General features: G+C 39.8%; 1 protein-coding gene across 3 annotated transcripts in view; it reads right to left on the reverse strand.

The window, feature by feature from the left end:
* Positions 1-7,175: 7,175 nt before the first annotated feature.
* Positions 7,176-15,415, reverse strand: part of fgd (faciogenital dysplasia) — a 57,508-nt gene continuing 49,268 nt past the window's right edge. Inside the window, exons 12-19 of one of the 3 annotated variants that reach the window (XM_075474843.1) lie at positions 15,277-15,356; positions 14,826-14,856; positions 14,094-14,198; positions 13,581-13,634; positions 11,794-11,895; positions 11,570-11,695; positions 10,593-10,727; positions 7,176-8,703 (exon numbers count right to left, since the gene is read on the reverse strand). In XM_075474843.1, the coding sequence (XP_075330958.1) occupies positions 8,464-8,703; positions 10,593-10,727; positions 11,570-11,695; positions 11,794-11,895; positions 13,581-13,634; positions 14,094-14,198; positions 14,826-14,856; positions 15,277-15,356 (873 nt within the window). In that variant the 3' untranslated portion in view covers positions 7,176-8,463. Of the gene's footprint in view, positions 8,704-10,592; positions 10,734-11,569; positions 11,696-11,793; positions 11,896-13,580; positions 13,635-14,093; positions 14,199-14,825; positions 14,857-15,276; positions 15,357-15,415 lie in introns of all 3 variants that reach the window. The other 2 variants (XM_075474842.1, XM_075474844.1) reach the window with 2 other exon arrangements.

Here is a 15,415-nt window from a genome sequence, read left to right on the forward strand (position 1 = left end):
CTCCATTTTATTTAGGCTTCCTCTTTTGAAAGACATTTGATATATGAACAAAGTTCATCAAGGGTTACTGCAAAGGTACAAGTATGAGTCATACAAAAACAGTGAAAACAAATTCTATTTTAGATAACTGAGTTTTCGAAATGAAGGAGGATCTAATCCTAACATCTGAGCCTCATGGCTGAGAAATGCATGGGGTTCGCTATACTTCACAGACTTACAGGAGACAACTTCAAAGCTGGCACCCAGCTTCTCTCTCAGTCTCTCACACACCGATGAGTCGTCCATCACATCATTAATGCACATTTTTCTGTTGTCTATCGCTGTAATCTCTGAACTGATTGCTTTTTCAGGCTGGACTGTGGCCATAAGCAACTGAGCCGCTTCATAAATCTGCACCTCCCGCACACTCGCTGAGAGAAAGAGGGAGAAATAGGAGGGAAACGCAATGGGAAAGAGGCAGCAGGTAAAAAGGATGAGATGTTAGGGGGAAATTGGGTTGATCAAGCCTTTCTTTGGCGCAGAGCTACCTGAGACGTGCACGGCTTGTAAGGCAGGGGACACGGATGCACAGCTCAGAAAACACAGAAGCCGTATTACTGTGGTACAGGTGGGGATGAGAAATTCATTCACTTAAGCAGTGCTCTATCTTTGTTTACGATTCCGTTCATTAAGGTAGGGTGATCCTTAAAATCCATAGACTTATATGGTACCATGTTTAATAATCCAGCGACTGACCAGTTTTCAGGATACAGCACAAAATTATTAGGAAAATTGCATTTATCAGGAGTTCATTGTTGAACAGACATGGTGCTCTCAGTTAGTCCAAAATGTGTATGCACTTAAAATATGAACCAAAGTATTGGAATAGTTTTTTCTAGTATTTTTCAGGTGAATACACAAGTTTGAACATTTTTTAGCAACTGCAAACAAAAAGTAAATTCCCTAATTGCTAGTTCACTCTCAATTTTCACTTGACTGTTTTTTTAATATACTTTTGCACATAATTTGATTGCCCGATGGTCCCATCTCAGAAGTACAGCTCCAGTTTTAAGAATGTTGTATCAAAATGGCATTTTACAAATTTGAACTTTTTATTGTTAGCTAAACCTAATTTTTGGCACATTTTACATGGAGTAATGGTGCTGCCTAATGATAATGAACCTCATTCCTTCCTTTCTCATTACTTTAAAATGATTAAATCGAGTAAGATATCAAGTTTGTGTGGTTTTCTGTGTATTGCTGCCACACTTTTAAACTCAATACATCAACCCACAGCTCAATAGCTCCCCTAAAGCCTTAAGTCTGAAGCTTTCACCCCCACTGATTATAGAGTGGAGAAAAACACAAAAGTCGTCAGCAGTGAGGGAGAAAGTGAAGGAAAAGATGAAATATGGCAAGGGAATTGCATCATTTCGTCTGTGTCAGCAACACTGCAGGTAGAAATGCTTCAACGTCACGTTTGCCAAGCAGTTTCAGAATAACTGTGCTAATCTGGGAAAAATTCCCACTGAGGCATCATCAGAAAGCGAACAGTAGGACAGCCCAACAGTGCTTCAAGCGACAAATTTCAGATGAGAGAATCGTGACGAGGGCAGAAAGATTTGTATAAAACTGTAAGGTAGCTCGGCCTGAACAGAACACGAGAAATCAGCATCTTTAAAGTAAGGTGAAGTGTTACATGAAGAGCTGTCAATTTAAAACAACAACAACAACAACAAAAACCCTACAAAAGCTTTGTCAATTTTATTTTGTAAACTCATCTCAGACAGGGACCAGCTACTACACCAAGTCTGATAACAGAGAAACATTCTTTATATCAGGGTCTGGTGGCTTCACTGTGACGTTCATCCGCTTCTTTTCTTCAGCCTGGTTCTGTGTGTGTTAATTTCCCTCCATTCACAGACCAAAATACAATCACTACACATTATTATTCAGGGCATTTGGAAAAAATGCTCTCTGGCTGCACCACTGCTCTCACTTAAACATCCTCATGCTAAAGGTCCCCTTTGGGCTGAGTGATTGCTAACGCTCATGAATGCATTTCTACAATAACATTGTCGATGAAGAATGCATTTCTATGCATGTGTTATACAAGGTGATGAGATGTTGGGTGTTCTGTAATGCACAATAACATCTAGTGTCTCCCGATATCATTTGTTCAATGGCCCCGGAGAAGACATTGTTCAGTTAGGAATGGCGCTTTCTTCATTAGACATGCTCACCCAAGCAGCAGTGTCATTTAATTTAGTGTTAGTGTGTGAATTCATGGATATTTGTGAGGCTGTCAGAATTAGAACAGTTTTGTGAAGCTTGGGATAATAAATTAGATCTGAGGTTTACTGGAGAATAAAAAGAGAAATGCTGTATTAAATAATGTTGTTTTGTCTTGTGGGAGGAAGAAAAGAGGCAAAGTTATGGTGTTCTAGCTAATGGAACTATAGATGATACAGCTATTCTGAGGGCTTTCTGGTCATTTACTTAAATAGAGCTCACTTCATCATTATCAAATCCATCTTAATGATTTCTAATTGTAATATAATGGAAGGATGACCAGTCCTCTCAAGTGGCTGTGAATCTGAAGAAGCATCCTTTTTTTTTTACCCTGACGGCCATTCAGGCTACAAATGAGACAAAGAATGATGTTGCCTCTGGGTATGAGGAGTTACTTCTCTGACATTCCATCACTATGAAGTAAATCTTTATTACTGACCTTTAGATGGTTTATTATAAGCAGGACATTTCCTCATGGAGCCTGCACTGTAATTTTTGTCTCAGACTGGAAGAAGGATATATAATATGTAATGTACCCCTTAAACAAGGGGCCTCAAAGTTGAGAAATTAAAGAGAGTTATGGTTGCAAAAGCCATCCATTATATTGCTGTGCTAACAGAAGCAAGAGGAAATCATTGATCTGGAAGTAAGTTAAGGATAGTGGATAAAACCATGAGATATCAAGAAATTAAGGATACACAATCTCAAAGTTGGAAACTTTGTTGTTTTGAGTAGAAAAACACACGTTTAAAGTCCCACACGGGCAGTTATCAGCCCCTTTAAAATCACATCCGTGTTCCACAATAATGTATATTTCAAAGTTAACATGTTGATATGTTAATAAGTTAATAAGTTAATGTGCCTGCATCTTAATAGGAACAGTGGTAGGAACAGGAACATGTTTTTACCTTTCAGAAAATAATTTGTTAGTTTGTGGTGAAATATGTCGTCCACCTGCTATCATCTGCTTTTTTTTTTTACTGTAGTTTCACCCACAGGTGTACGTTTTCCTGTTTTAGAAATATTTTGAAAATAACACTAAAACTAAAACTAAATAAACTGGGGAGGGGTAGTGGTACAAACAAAAATTTAAAAAAACGACAGTGGCAGGAAACACTTGCCACGGCTTCCTGTCTCAGAATGGAGAACTGTCTACAAGCGTTGCCAGACAAAGCAAAGAAGAGGTTTCAACATTTGCATTGCGTGGGTGTAGCTGCAGATAGGATTGCAAAGTGCAACATGATGCAATGCATACCGACTACGGTGCGTATTTGACCCTTGACTATCCAGTGCATCATTTCTGAGGGAAAGTTTAGAGAGGAAAAACAGAAAAATATAAATGGACAGAAATGTTGCTTTTTGTTTTATTCTACAAGTGGCGACAAAATGGTTTGACTTAATGGTGATGCCTGCAGTAAACTATTTGTTTTAGTCTTCCTCAGACAAAATTCTTCGGTCAAACAGCACTGAAATAAACTTTGCTCTACCTGCTTAGCACTACATTACAGACGGACACAGTTTACAAGCAGCTGGTTGATTTAATGGAGCATTTAACAGTTGGGAAATCATATCTGAAGGAATAACAACATTCTTCTATGATTTATAGATAAGCAAATAGGCCTCAGCAGCTGTTTACTAATAGGTCATATAAACTTTTCAAATCCCGAGGCCTGTGGTTTCAAAGTTTTTTTGAAACACTTCAGAGCAATATATTGCAAGTCATCTAATTTTATAGGACTGCATAATATCTGTTAGAATAACCGGTGCGTCACATTAGTCCGAGAGTTCAGAAAAGAAGTTCAAATGATATAATTATAATTAAATTATAATGATATTTTATAATCAATAATAAAATCATATATTACCAAATAGAAGAGAAGTATATAGTATTTGAGAAGCAGGTGGTCATCTAATCTTACTGAATTCCCTGAATTGGTCAGAAATGGTGTGTGTTTATATGTTTGGCAATGCAAAATGCAAATGTTTCTGGGCCACACAGATGCATATACACACACATAAACATGCACACGAGCACACAAACAGCTGGTAAGAGGCTTACGCTCCAGTGGCACATAACAGCTTTCCCATTAAATGCATTCTCCTCCGCTGTTGTAGGAGAGCTGTGCAGATTTGTGGTCACAACCTGAAACACGGTACAAATATCAAATATTGGTGCTGGTGCAAATCAACCACTGCTGCCGTTTGTGCTCATTCAAAGAGGAGTGTGGCCCTGGTGAAATTGCGTGGTTAAGAGAAGCCTTTGGGGCCACTGTCAGAGGTCAGTTTGACGTGTTTCCGTCAGCCGTTTCTGGGAAATACATCGAAGCAAACGGCAGAAGAGAGAGAGAAGCTTGAGACACAAGGATTTACACGTCTGAAAATGTTTCACAAACAATTAAGCAGAACTTTGTTGTCTGCTGAAACTTTCCGTGCTGGTTTTGTGAGAGAAGCCGCTCAGACTTATTGTATGAAAAAGAAAAAAAAGTTTAATATTAGTTTGAAAGAAAGAAGGAAAACACACAGAGACTTGAGTTTTCTGGGAAAGAACTCTGGTGCGATGATGAAAGCTTATCTCAGCAGGGTCAGCTCCTCATCTTGCAGCAGACACGGTACCCACCCTGCTCCTCTCTGCTCTGGGTGTACAGCATGTAAAACTACGACAGAAGGAGGCAGTCAGCACTTTGCACTCTATCTTTGCACGACGGCTCATAGCTCTACAGAGACACCGGCCCTCCAATTCATCATTTTGACACTTAGTGTTGACTTGCTAAATAAAGAAGTTATGGCTCATCCCGACCATCAATAGCTGTCCTCTTTCTGCTTTTTTTTTTGTAAATGTGCACATCAATAAATGTATGCCAGCTAGAACTGCAAAAAGCATGTGGGTCGGCTGCAAAATACAGGCATAACACGGGAGGGAGGATAATACTGCATGAAATCAAGATATAGAGAAATGAACTTTAGGCAGCTGCAATGGCATTCGGCCCACACCTTCTTTGATATACACATACATATCTATGAGTTGAAATCACACAGTTCCCTACTCTTGTATCAAGTTTGATTTTCCTAATCAGATTATTTTCGGTCTTGATTTTAATTCTGTTTTGTCTTGTGACGCCTACATAAATTCAATAACCATAATTTGTTGATGTTAAGAGTTTTTGACCATGCAATCACCCTTCACCTTCTGTTAAAAGTTTTTCTTATAACTGTATTGTTTAGATGTCACACTTGTTACTCTAAAACCCTCCACCCCGTGACACACACAGGCAGCTGTGGCTCTCTGGAATCACTATCTTCTGACTACAGGCTGAAACAGCAGTAAAAAGATGACCGGAAAGTGCTCTGCCTGTCTCGTTTAGGCCCTTGATAAGATTCTCAGTTGTTGCTACAGTATGGGGAATTTCAGGGCAGTTATCATGGCGACAGCTGGTAACACCACAGGCTGTTTTTTTTCTTCTTTTTTTCTAAGAATTGGAGCACTTAACTTCATGTCTGGCTTTTGTTTCAGCAGTTGACGGAGACGTATTTTGCTGAACACTTTAAACCAGATACTGTCGTGGCAACTTGACGATGCACCAGAACGAAGAAACTGAAAAGCGTGCCATCTAAACTAAACACATCACTTCATTTACAGGAAAACACACCAAGTTCCACTGAAGACAATCCGGTTTCATTTGTGGTTTTGAGTGGAACAAATGTCTTCACAACTATTCGGCGGACTGTCATTAAATGTGAAACTTCCCCTATTCAAAGTTTTTAGTGCTCTGTTTGTGAGGAAGTTGCACTTCTACAAGTGTAAATTATCTCACATTAGCATGTCAGATACAGTCTGTTTAGAAATACTTTAGATAGCATCCAAACTGATGAAAAACTAATCCCATACATTTCATGTAATAAAAAAATAAAAATAAACAGAAAACGTACGCAAGACAAAATTATAGGTGCTGAATGAAATGAGTTCCTCAAACAAACAGGTGTTCCTCAAACATTTGACAGACAAAACTCACTAGAGCTTAAACTTCAGCTCCAGCATGATCTGAATCACTTTAAAAGAATGGCTGATGGTAAGTCTTTTTCAGAAATATCAAAAACAGAAGAAGAAGAAGAAATTTTATAACTCCAAAGGCTAAAAAGATATTGCCATAAGGTACTAAAGACTGTTCCTACTTCAATAATGTGGCTCAGGTTGACCTGGAGCAATCTGGTGTGGTGGTTTCAGACTGCGCCATATCCTGCACACTGAAACAAAGCAAGGCTAATGATTGCAGAGTTACAGTCTGTTCTAGTAAGAGAGGTTAAAAAAGGATTCCTTTAGGAATGCAGTGCATCGTTTTGTTTGTGGATGACAAAATTATGATTATCTAGGAAATAACCTAACTACGGGAAAATGGCTGAGTGGTTTTGTTTTGTTGTCTCTGGTACTGGTGCCACTGAAAGCATCACAGAAATGAGGACAATGGTCTGCGGCGCACACCCATCAGCATAAAATAAATGGTTAAAATGAAAAGAGAAAGATGGGTTTATTACCAGATAGTGAGAAATAGGCTTTTCAAGTCAGATTAACTTTGTCATAGTTTCTATAATTGTTGGGGGGGGAATGCCCTCTTTTTTTTTTCCCTTTTAACACTACGACTTAAAATTAGCATGAACTTGTTCAGCTTCACTGGCCACTTTGAGTGGTAAGTGCTTCATACTGAAGTTGACCTAACATTTTAAATGTAAAAAAAAAAAAAAAGAAGAAAACTGAAGTGAAAACAATGCTCACTAAAAAATGGAACCAAGACTTAGTATGCATAGTAACTCTGGCAGTGTTTCATTTGTTTGACATCACTCACATTACATCTTTAGTTTTTCATTAGACGAAGACTTACTTGTAAATAGAAACTCAAGACATGCGATGGTCTTATTGGACTGTGTGGCGCCGAATGAGCCACACTTGTTTATTGATGATATGCTTGACTGCTTTTCCACCGTGCACAATCCACTCAGTGGCGACTCTGCTCACTTACAGTACAACTTGAATGAATTCTGGAGCATAAAAAGAGGGACGATGGCAAGATTTCATAGGATGGTGTACAAATGTGAGTGAGTTTACGTGCACAAAGAGATCCAATGACAAGTTTATTTGCTACTTTTGTTTCAAGGCTGGTGCTGATAAGAGAAAGGTATGGGGGGCAAGGCAGTATAAACAGATTTACAGTACAGTACTTGGTTTCCATCACATCACCAAAGGGAGAGAAGCAGGCTGCTATGCTGAGAAATAGGACCAGAAAGAACCGGTTTATTTAGCATGTGCACAAGAGGAGATTTTGAGACCGACCCAGCAGCACAGGGTCAGAACTAAAGCCAAGTGATGGCACTCTGGCTCTGACAAGTAAAAACAACGAGAGTGGAAATGTGGTGGATCAAACTGGGATTAAAGGTCTCAGGCTCTAACAGCAATAATAGAGAGGGAATCAGTACCAACGTACTTGAGTTTGAGACGACAGGGACCGTAAGATGGGTGCTATAACTGGGAGCATTAGGTGGCCAGCCACAAATGTACACATTTTCTTTGTCTTTTTAAGTTAAATGTCTTTTATCTTTGTTTCCTTACATCACACTATAGTATACATACTTTACAAGACCCACTGAGCCACCACTGTGTCCCCAGTCAGAGTGAAAACACCAAAAAGGTGCCTCGGGTTTCTTACACTAACATTCAATACTTAATAAAACACGGGGACTCGCACTGAATCACATACATACATACGCACACTTCCACACTGATGGAAAGACAAACAACAAAGAATTAATGCTTCACAACAACATGGAATAATATACAAGAACTTCATCTTACAAAAGAAAAAAAAAAAATCATACAGGAACTTTCTTCAGTTATGTTACAAATAAAGGTTCTTCAAAGATTTGCTCCAGCTGTTGAAAACACTGAGGAATAAAATATACTGACGAGTGGCATTGATAGCTTGGTAGCATTGTTCTCGTTTGTTTGAGAGATGGGGGAAAAAATGAAGAAAAAAAGTTGTTGTGTAGTCATTAGGACAAGATTGAAGTAGGATAGGCAAGATTGAAAGTCCTTTCAAAAGGAGGGGGAAAAAAAAGTGCCAAGGTAAAGTGAATTCAAGTAATGTGTGCTCTATACACAGGACAAAGGGAGGGGGAGCGAAACCTGTGGCTCCAACATGGCCACTACTGGCTCTTCCTGTGTTCAGTCACGCTCGTCGATGCCTCTGGGGGCGTTTCTCCACGAGCAGCTTTGGAGAGGACGTCCACCCACTTGGCCTGGAGTTCTGCATCTTGGGCACTTAAGAGCAAAGTTTGCTGCGTGTGACTGAGCCGGAACACGTGCTTGACGTCAGACTTGTCAGCTGATGGCACCGTGCTCACCTCAAACCCAGGGAGAGGTACTGTCCGTGACCCTTTGGAATCCTATAGAAAAGTAAATGTAAAAGAAAATTAAAAAAATTAATAATAAAAAAAAGGCTTTTTCAATTGATTTGTATGAGAAAGGAAAGGAAAAAACAAGATACCATAAATGATGAAAGTGACAGCTTGCCTCATCAGCTGCCGGAGAATAAATTCCATGAGGAATGTACAATAAATCCTGCCCCCCCTCCCCCCTTTCTTTCTGTATAATCAGAAAATGCTCATCCAACTCCCATTAATCCTAATCTTTGGAATGGCAGCTCTCTGCAGTGGGATTGGAATATTAGTCTTGGAAATTAAACGTTGGGAGGCTTTAACAGACAGTTTCTTCACCAAGCTTTTAAATTTAAAAAAAGACTCAGTGAAAATCTAGTATATGGGTGGAACCTTTATAGTTGTGATGTGAAAGTGTGAACAGTTTGTTGCAGGGATAGTCTATGTCTGTAATCTGAAATCCTGGATATTCTAATGCCGATTCTCTGCCAGTTTGCTGGCATGCAATCGAAACAGACAAACAGAGAGGGTATTATCGAGAAACTAATCGACTTTGTTTGGTACTGTGTTGCGGGACCTTTGTTATGCATGGTACATGGTACTGCTACTCTTACCAATACAGTGTGTAAGAGGGTCACTTTAATATCAATATTTATCTGCTCTTTTTGTCACTCAAAAACAGAATAATTGTTGTGTTGGAACTGCAATTTTAGGAACAGGTTTCTACATATCTAAATTGGTAAATTCAGTTTGAACTTTTACCTCAAATCAATGCGCAGCGTGTTATAGATTTTACTTGGGAAATATCACAAATGAATGTGGGGCAATAGTACTCAACTGAGTTCCCTACATTATTATATAAGAATCTAAAGCTCCATGCGGATCAGATGTTAAGCACAATTAAGCTCATAGTGCTGATAAATACCGCTCTGCCATTCTGAAAACCTGAATGCGGGACTTTTTCTGAGACAGTATTTTCACTGTGCTGAATGTTTTGAGCTCTTCTTCCATCACTGCTCATGTTCAGGTAGAGAAAGGCTGAACATCAGCTTTTAACTGAAACCCCCAAATCACTAAATCCTCTCAGTTCTGAGCGCTCTGAAACTCAGTGTCAGACAAATTCCTGAATTCTGGGCAGCCAGTATCCATATTTACCAGGGATATTCATGTGCAGCTTTTTCATATAAAAGCGATGAAGGTTCAACCTAAGTCTCCTCAGACTGCTTTTGTTTCAGGCAGAAGACATTTTGCCCTCTCCACCATTAACCCAAAGTGGTCAGACAGTGGCATTCAAAGCTATTTGTGACATACATCTCAGAATGTGATGAGCACATTTACTGCTAAGGGGCAAGATTTCAAGGATCAACAGGAAATCCAAGTTGTTACTTTAACTGATTTGATCATACTGAAACACAGCAGCACTGACAGCAGCTACGCCTGAGGTCAGATTCAAGATAACAAAATCCGCCTGGTCCAAATCTACAGAACGCAGACAGCGTGTACACAACCTGGCACAGGCAGGCTTAGAGGTGACATACACACAGTCAGTGAGATGTCCAGGTACAGCATCGCACAAATCTTTCTCTTCAACAAATAGAATATAGAAGAAGGGCTATTTTAATTTTAATTTCACCACCAATGCTAAAGGTTCACTTTTGCATTCCCATGAACAACCGAAACAATATTTTTGTCTCATGTATTTAACTGCGTTCTTATTGTCCATTTTCACAACTTGAATATCTGAAGCCATTTGGAGTCCGATTTGCCAAAAATTTAAGGAAAAAAAAGGAATTCTGCATGGGATCACAAACTTTCAAGCATCACTTTAAATATATTTTGTAAATAACAGCAAGAGGAGGACACTCCGCAGAGAGAGTGTATGTGTGTTCAACGGTTACCTGTCCACTGCTTTGCAAATACAGCACCAGTGGCTCAGCCTTGGTTACAGCCATCCACATCTTGGTCCAGCTCTTTCCCTTCTCCTGCACTTGGAGGTAGCCACACAGCAGGCAGCTTTCCCCCGTTAGAGATATCTGTTTCTGAGAAGGAAAAAAGAAAAATAAATACAAAAAAGGGGAAACAATAAAAGCAGTAGTCACTGGATGTCTTACTGGAAAACTTGCATGAGTAAGATTGTTATAAGTGCGTCAATGTAACATTTTGGGGATTGGAATTTGATGAGAAAATGACAGTGCAGATCTGCAGATCTTTCACTGTTCACCATTACGTAACAACAATGTAGGACACAAGGAGATTTGTACATGTACAGGTGCTTAAGCTCCTGTACACTTTGTGTAAATGTTGCATAGCCTACAGCTCCCCCATGTGGAGGTTATTCTTACTGCATTTACGTTTGATCCGTGGCCCTCCCAATTCTGAAAACCATACAGTACGAACACGAAAAATCATAATGGGACTTTTTAAAATAACACCATATGTAGTCAATGTCCTCCTGTCAGGTTTACAGCGTAAGCAGAGTCGACTGGACATCCGACAGACTGACAAAGAGGCAAAGACATCTGAGGCCACCAGACTGTGGTGTCAGCAGAGACGGCTGGTCCTCCTTAAGCTGAAATCTCATTATGATATTAGTCATCACAGAGGGATGAGCTGATCTTTCAAAGTGAAAATGTGCATCAATAAGTGCACATGATCTGTATGTGTACAATGTGTCTTTTCAATTCTGCAAAAAAAATTTTTTTCTTAAAAAAGACATTACAGGATATAAAACAGTGCTGTTTCTTTGTTTCTATTTTGTAGCCAGCTGTGCAGTGTGGGAGACGACACTTCTGTCTGGCTGGCATTATTCGCTGTGATTCGATTTGATGTTCCATCTCTTTTTTCTTTTCTTTTAAAAAAAGAGTGTATGCTTCACCTCAAGTGCTTTCCTTCTCTGTTCACCACCGCAGAGACTCTCCAAGCTGAGGCTGGCTTCAAAACATTCAGGGCACACTCTGCTTGTTTTGTTGTCCAAGGTCTTTGAACACTTTGCACAGATGGCCTGCAGAAGGACACACAGAGCATAAGACAGTTAGATGTCTGAGGTGATTTTCCACTTGTTCCCTCACTTCATCCAAATCTTGTTCCATCTGTGCTCACCGCTCCGCAGGACTTGCAGTGATGTTTGCGCTTGGTGAAATTGAAGCTCTCGTTGCAGCCTTTGCACGTTTGTTTCTCTTTCTCCTTTTTCCTGGAACTCTTCTGAAAGTAAAAACAACCAAAGGTGCATCAAGGTCTTCAGTCTGTTCAAGTTTAAGTGAAGCAGAATAATGTCTGACAGCTTGTTCTGCTTAGTCCTTTGTTCGTCCGTCTGCCTTTTCTCATTTGTATTAACAGACACAAAGGCAGACACCCACACAGAACCACAAAAATATCCACACTATTTCCTGTCTGATTGTTGTTGTGGATATGTGTGTGGAAAAACAGTTATACTAATCTCAGCTTTCAATGCAGTCTGTCCCAGAAATGTGGATCAGTGGCTACCATCAGGCAAACATTATCCTGATCACAATTATCCAGCCTCAAATCATTATATCTGTCAGCATAACCACAACAACTTTGACGACAAAACCATAAACATAACAAACAAACAAAACAAAAAACCCCCAAAAATTATTATTTGTTTTTTTAGCACACAGGTGCAATAGAGACCGAGAGAAAATATGGAGAGAGAGAGCAGGGGATTGGTATGCAGCAAAAATATTTCTTAGTCTGGAATTCCAAATTGTTCCCTGTGGTATACACCATAACTGCGTGGCCTTTGGATCGCCCCCTGAAGAGTATCCGTATATTTTATGAGGCAAAAATCCTTTCAGGACATTTATGAGCCAAATTTTCACTTACTTCAAAAAGGACAAAGATGCTTGAGCTCACACTTTTTTTTTTTCCTCACGTAGTTCGGGTTAGTCAGTTTTTTATAGTGCAGACAGATCATAATCAATCCATCTCATTGTGCTCGCACTCACGGCAGGCAGCATGCCGACTGTTACAAGCATGTATCCAAAGTATTTGGGGCACTGTGTAATATGAAAATTACCAACACAAAGCACTGGCTTTTAAATGATTTGAAACCTATATTTAACTGAAAGAGGTACAAACACTACACGTGAAATGTTAAACACTACCCGTAAAGTTGTGGCTGGTGCAGCAGAAGACTGAGTTGATACAGAAGTTGCGTGATGCAAGCGCTTGGTTGAGCATCTCACAGCTAATTAGGCAAATTGGTGAAAGCGAATAACACCTTTGGATGAAAAGATCATTCCAGGCGGGCTGTCTTTTAGAAGTCAAGATAGGGAGAAGTACGAATGGGCAATTCACTGAACAATTTGAAATAATGTCTTTCAATGTAAAATTGTAAAAAAAAAAAATGGTACATGATTACGTAGAAAAAAGATTGAGAGAATTCAGAGAAATCTGTGAACGCAGAGGACAAGGACAAAAACTAAAATCAAATGGCCATGAACTTCACAGCCTCAGGTTGCACTGCATTAAAGTGTAGGGTGTCGGTCATCAATGCATGGGCTCAGGAGCACTTTAAACCTTCTCTGCATTCATGAATGCAAACTGAACCTCTACAGAGCAAAGAAAAAAACATAAATAAGGAAAGACCCAGAAATGTTAAAATCCTTTTCTGAGTTCAAGCTGATTCAAGATGGACTGAGACAAAGTGGAAAACTTGTGAAAAACTGTTGAAGTCGGTCTCCTAAATACTTAAAGAGTGTTGCGAAAAGACGAGGTGTTGCAACACAGTGTAAACATGCACCTGTCCCAATCTGTTTTCCCATTTTAATTAACGTTCAATGTAACTGTCCCAAAATGATATTAATCTGGTGATCGCTGACTCAGTGAAGCATCATCATGCCAGAGACAATAAGTCAGTATTTTACCCTTTCATGTAGTCTTTCACCATCTGAGTCAATGGAAGTGTTGGACCAGGGACCCTGAGGAGAAGAACAAACAAGCTGATCAACAGCAGCATCCTGCTGCAGTCATGCACCTCTACCACTAGGTGTCAGTATAGACAATCTAAACCTGGTCCTCTGGCTTGTGTCAAGCAACTGCTTGGCTGGGGTCCAACTCAGGCCAGCGCAAAGTGGGTCAAAGCAGACGTGTAATAGTTCAGTATAAACTTTGACTTGGGCTTTCCCTATTAGGTCATGAGAGAGCTCTGGGAGAAGAGACTCACAGACGCTACATGTGGAAATAAAGAGCTTCTGTCTGTCAGTGTTTTGTCTGTATGATACTACCACATCCATAGATGGAGAGCTGTTCGGGCAGACAAAGGCCAGACAATGACAAAGATGTTTGGTGTTCCTGTAGTCTCCCATGATTCAATGCGAAGCATGACCTGCCAAGTGACCTGTCAATGAAGTGAGTGGTTAAATGAGAGTAATACTGACCGGTGACTCCGGCACATGGTCATCTTCACGGGAGAAGGAGCTGTTGAAAGCTTTATTGAACGTTTCGCTGTTTTGTTTGTGTCGTTCAATAGTGGCCTTGATCACCTGAGAAACACAAGAGATTTAGGGAGGGAAGAAAAAGAAAACTGATCAGACATGTTAGCATATGGATAATGTACAAGTGTGAGATCTTATATGCCCCACAGAGTATGTTTCTGAGCTAATGATTGGGCTCTTTCCATCTCCTTCTGAAGGGTGAGCAAGGAAAGCCATTGTATCACGCTGACGGGCATAGCCTCGCTGCTAATGGATGACAACAGCCATGACGTCAGTTCTCCAAAAGAATCATGGTCTGACTGCTGCAGCTTTCTTTTTACTTTCCACCATCCGTCAGCCTTTAGAAAACGCTACCTCAGTTAGGTTCTACTCCTTTTTCATGATTACATGTCAGCTCAAATCCCCCAAGCTCTCTGTGTTAAATGGCCACCCCCTCTAGTCCAAAATGCTTTAATCAGCTTAACTCTGTATAATGGGCTAAATGAGCAATAATGATGGGAATTAATTAGTGCAAACTAAATATACTCAAATATTGAATGGAAGTGTGGAGGACATTTTTGCTCGTTCCATTTCCCAATTAAGTGTAATGACTTAAGGCACAGGCCCACAGAGTTGCATTGGAGACTCAGACCATGTGTACATATATGTGTAGGTATGCTATCGTGTGATCCTTGCCTGAATCCAATCTTCCTTCTCCTCTGCTGTCCTATAGGGTGAGACAATATAAACATAATAAAATAATTTCATGTTCACAAAAAATAGAATATTTTGAAACATGTTTAGAATTATTATGCATTAGTTAACAAAAACTAACTGGCTATACTTCTTGTTTGGCTTGATGCACGTGTTAAATATAAGCTAACATGTAAAAAAAACTAAGGTAATTAGCCAGCTAGGTTTGTGGGTTAGGGTTATCTTTCTGTGGGTACCGGGTATAGGTATCAGGAAACAGATATGAATTACAACGAAAATAATAAAAAGAAAAACATTTGTTAAACTTGAGTTGAACTGTAACACTTCCAATCTTAGATGGAGTACTGTGTTTGCTCTTAAAAAAAACCTTATCACTGTAATATGGATCAAATTCCAGTTTAAAGTCAAGTGTGTCGGTCTTGATTCCCTTTACCTGGCCTGCAGCTCCAGTGAACGCTGTTTACCGATGATGGCAAATGTGTGAGGCAGGTTCTGTTTCACATTCTCCTGCACCTGTAACGAATAAGCAGAGGAAATGTGATTTGCAGTCAGCAGAATAAACCAAAGGGGAA

The sequence above is a fragment of the Odontesthes bonariensis genome, chromosome 10 (genome assembly GCF_027942865.1).
Source record: "Odontesthes bonariensis isolate fOdoBon6 chromosome 10, fOdoBon6.hap1, whole genome shotgun sequence".
Classification (NCBI taxonomy): Eukaryota; Metazoa; Chordata; class Actinopteri; order Atheriniformes; family Atherinopsidae; genus Odontesthes; species Odontesthes bonariensis.